Here is a 1,290-nt window from a genome sequence, read left to right as displayed (position 1 = left end):
AAGCCCCCCCAGGGCCCCCTTCCCCCCACCTCGATGGTTCGGTGCAGGGGGTCCACGATCTGCCACACGACCAAGGTCACCACGTCCAGCCCCACCAGCAGCCCCACGGTGGCGTAGAGTTTCCAGGGCTCCAGAGTCTGGGATTTGGGGATTTGGGGATGAGGCCGGGTCACCAGGGACCCCCTGAGACCCCCCCAGTGTCCCCCCTCACCTTCCTCTTCTCCTTCTTCTCCTCCTTCTTGGTGAAGACGGTGTGGACCCACCAGATCTTGGTGAACATGCTGCCGTAGGCCAGGCTAAAGCCCAGGCCTAAGAGCCAAAGCCGGGCCTGAAAGGGACGGTTGTGCTTCCAGCTGGGAATTCCCGGGACGCCTGGGCCACCCCCAGGGATGGGACCCCCCCAAAAGGGGTGTAAATCCCCCCAAAATGGGTGTAAAATCCCTGAAAGGGCTGTAAAACCCCTAAAATGTGTATAAACCACCCCAAAATGGGAGTAAACCCCTAAAATGGGAGTAAACCCCTAAAATGGGAGTAAACCCCCGGCTGTATCTCTGACTGTTCTTCCTCCAGCTGTTCCCACCCCTGGTTGTTCCCATCCCTGGCTGTGTTTCCAGCTGTTCCCACCCCTGGTTGTTCCCATCCCTGGCTGTGTTTCCAGCTGTTCCCATCCCTGGCTGTGTTTCCAGGTATCCCTGGCTGTGTTTCCAGCTGTTCCTCCTCCCCCTGTTCCCGTCCCTGGCTGTCCCAGACCTGGCAGACGAAGGGGAACATCCCGGGGCCGATGTGGTATCCGTCCAGTCCCAGTGGGAACACGGCGGCGAGCGCCAGGGTGCAGCCCACGGCCGTCATGTTGTTCAGGTAGGGCTGGGAATTCTGGATGTACCTGCAGGGAAAGGGCCAGGACATTCCACTGGGGACCTCCAACCCATTTTTCCTGGTTTTTCCCTGTTTTTCTCCTGGGTTTTTCCCCAGTCTCTTTCTGTTTTCCCCATTTTCCCTGGTTTTCTCCATTTGGGGAGGTGTCCCCAAATCCTGACACAGGGGGGTGTCCCCAAATCTCAGGACAGGGGGGTGTCCCCAAATCCTGACACAGGGGGGGTGTCCCCAAATCCCGGGACAGGAGGGGTGTCCCCAAATCCTGACACAGGGGAGTGTCCCCAAATCCCGGGACAGGGGGGTGTCCCCAAATCCCAGGACAGGGGGGGTGTCCCCAAATCCCAGGATGGAGGGGGTGTCCCCAAATCCCAGGACAGGAGGGTGTCCCCAAATCCCAGGACAGGGGGTGTCCCC

General features: G+C 59.8%; 1 protein-coding gene across 1 annotated transcript in view; it reads right to left on the bottom strand.

Annotated features, from left to right (window-relative positions):
- GABBR1 (gamma-aminobutyric acid type B receptor subunit 1) overlaps positions 1-1,290 on the bottom strand; it is a 6,755-nt gene that overhangs the window by 3,502 nt on the left and 1,963 nt on the right. The window contains 3 exon segments of the mRNA XM_029958865.1: positions 30-137; positions 212-328; positions 751-1,057. Coding sequence (XP_029814725.1) covers positions 30-137; positions 212-328; positions 751-1,057 — 532 coding nt within the window.

Source organism: Manacus vitellinus, unplaced genomic scaffold (genome assembly GCF_001715985.3).
Source record: "Manacus vitellinus isolate BGI_N305 unplaced genomic scaffold, ASM171598v3 scaffold_176_pilon, whole genome shotgun sequence".
Taxonomy (NCBI): Eukaryota; Metazoa; Chordata; class Aves; order Passeriformes; family Pipridae; genus Manacus; species Manacus vitellinus.
This window is presented reverse-complemented; position numbering and strand designations above follow the sequence as displayed.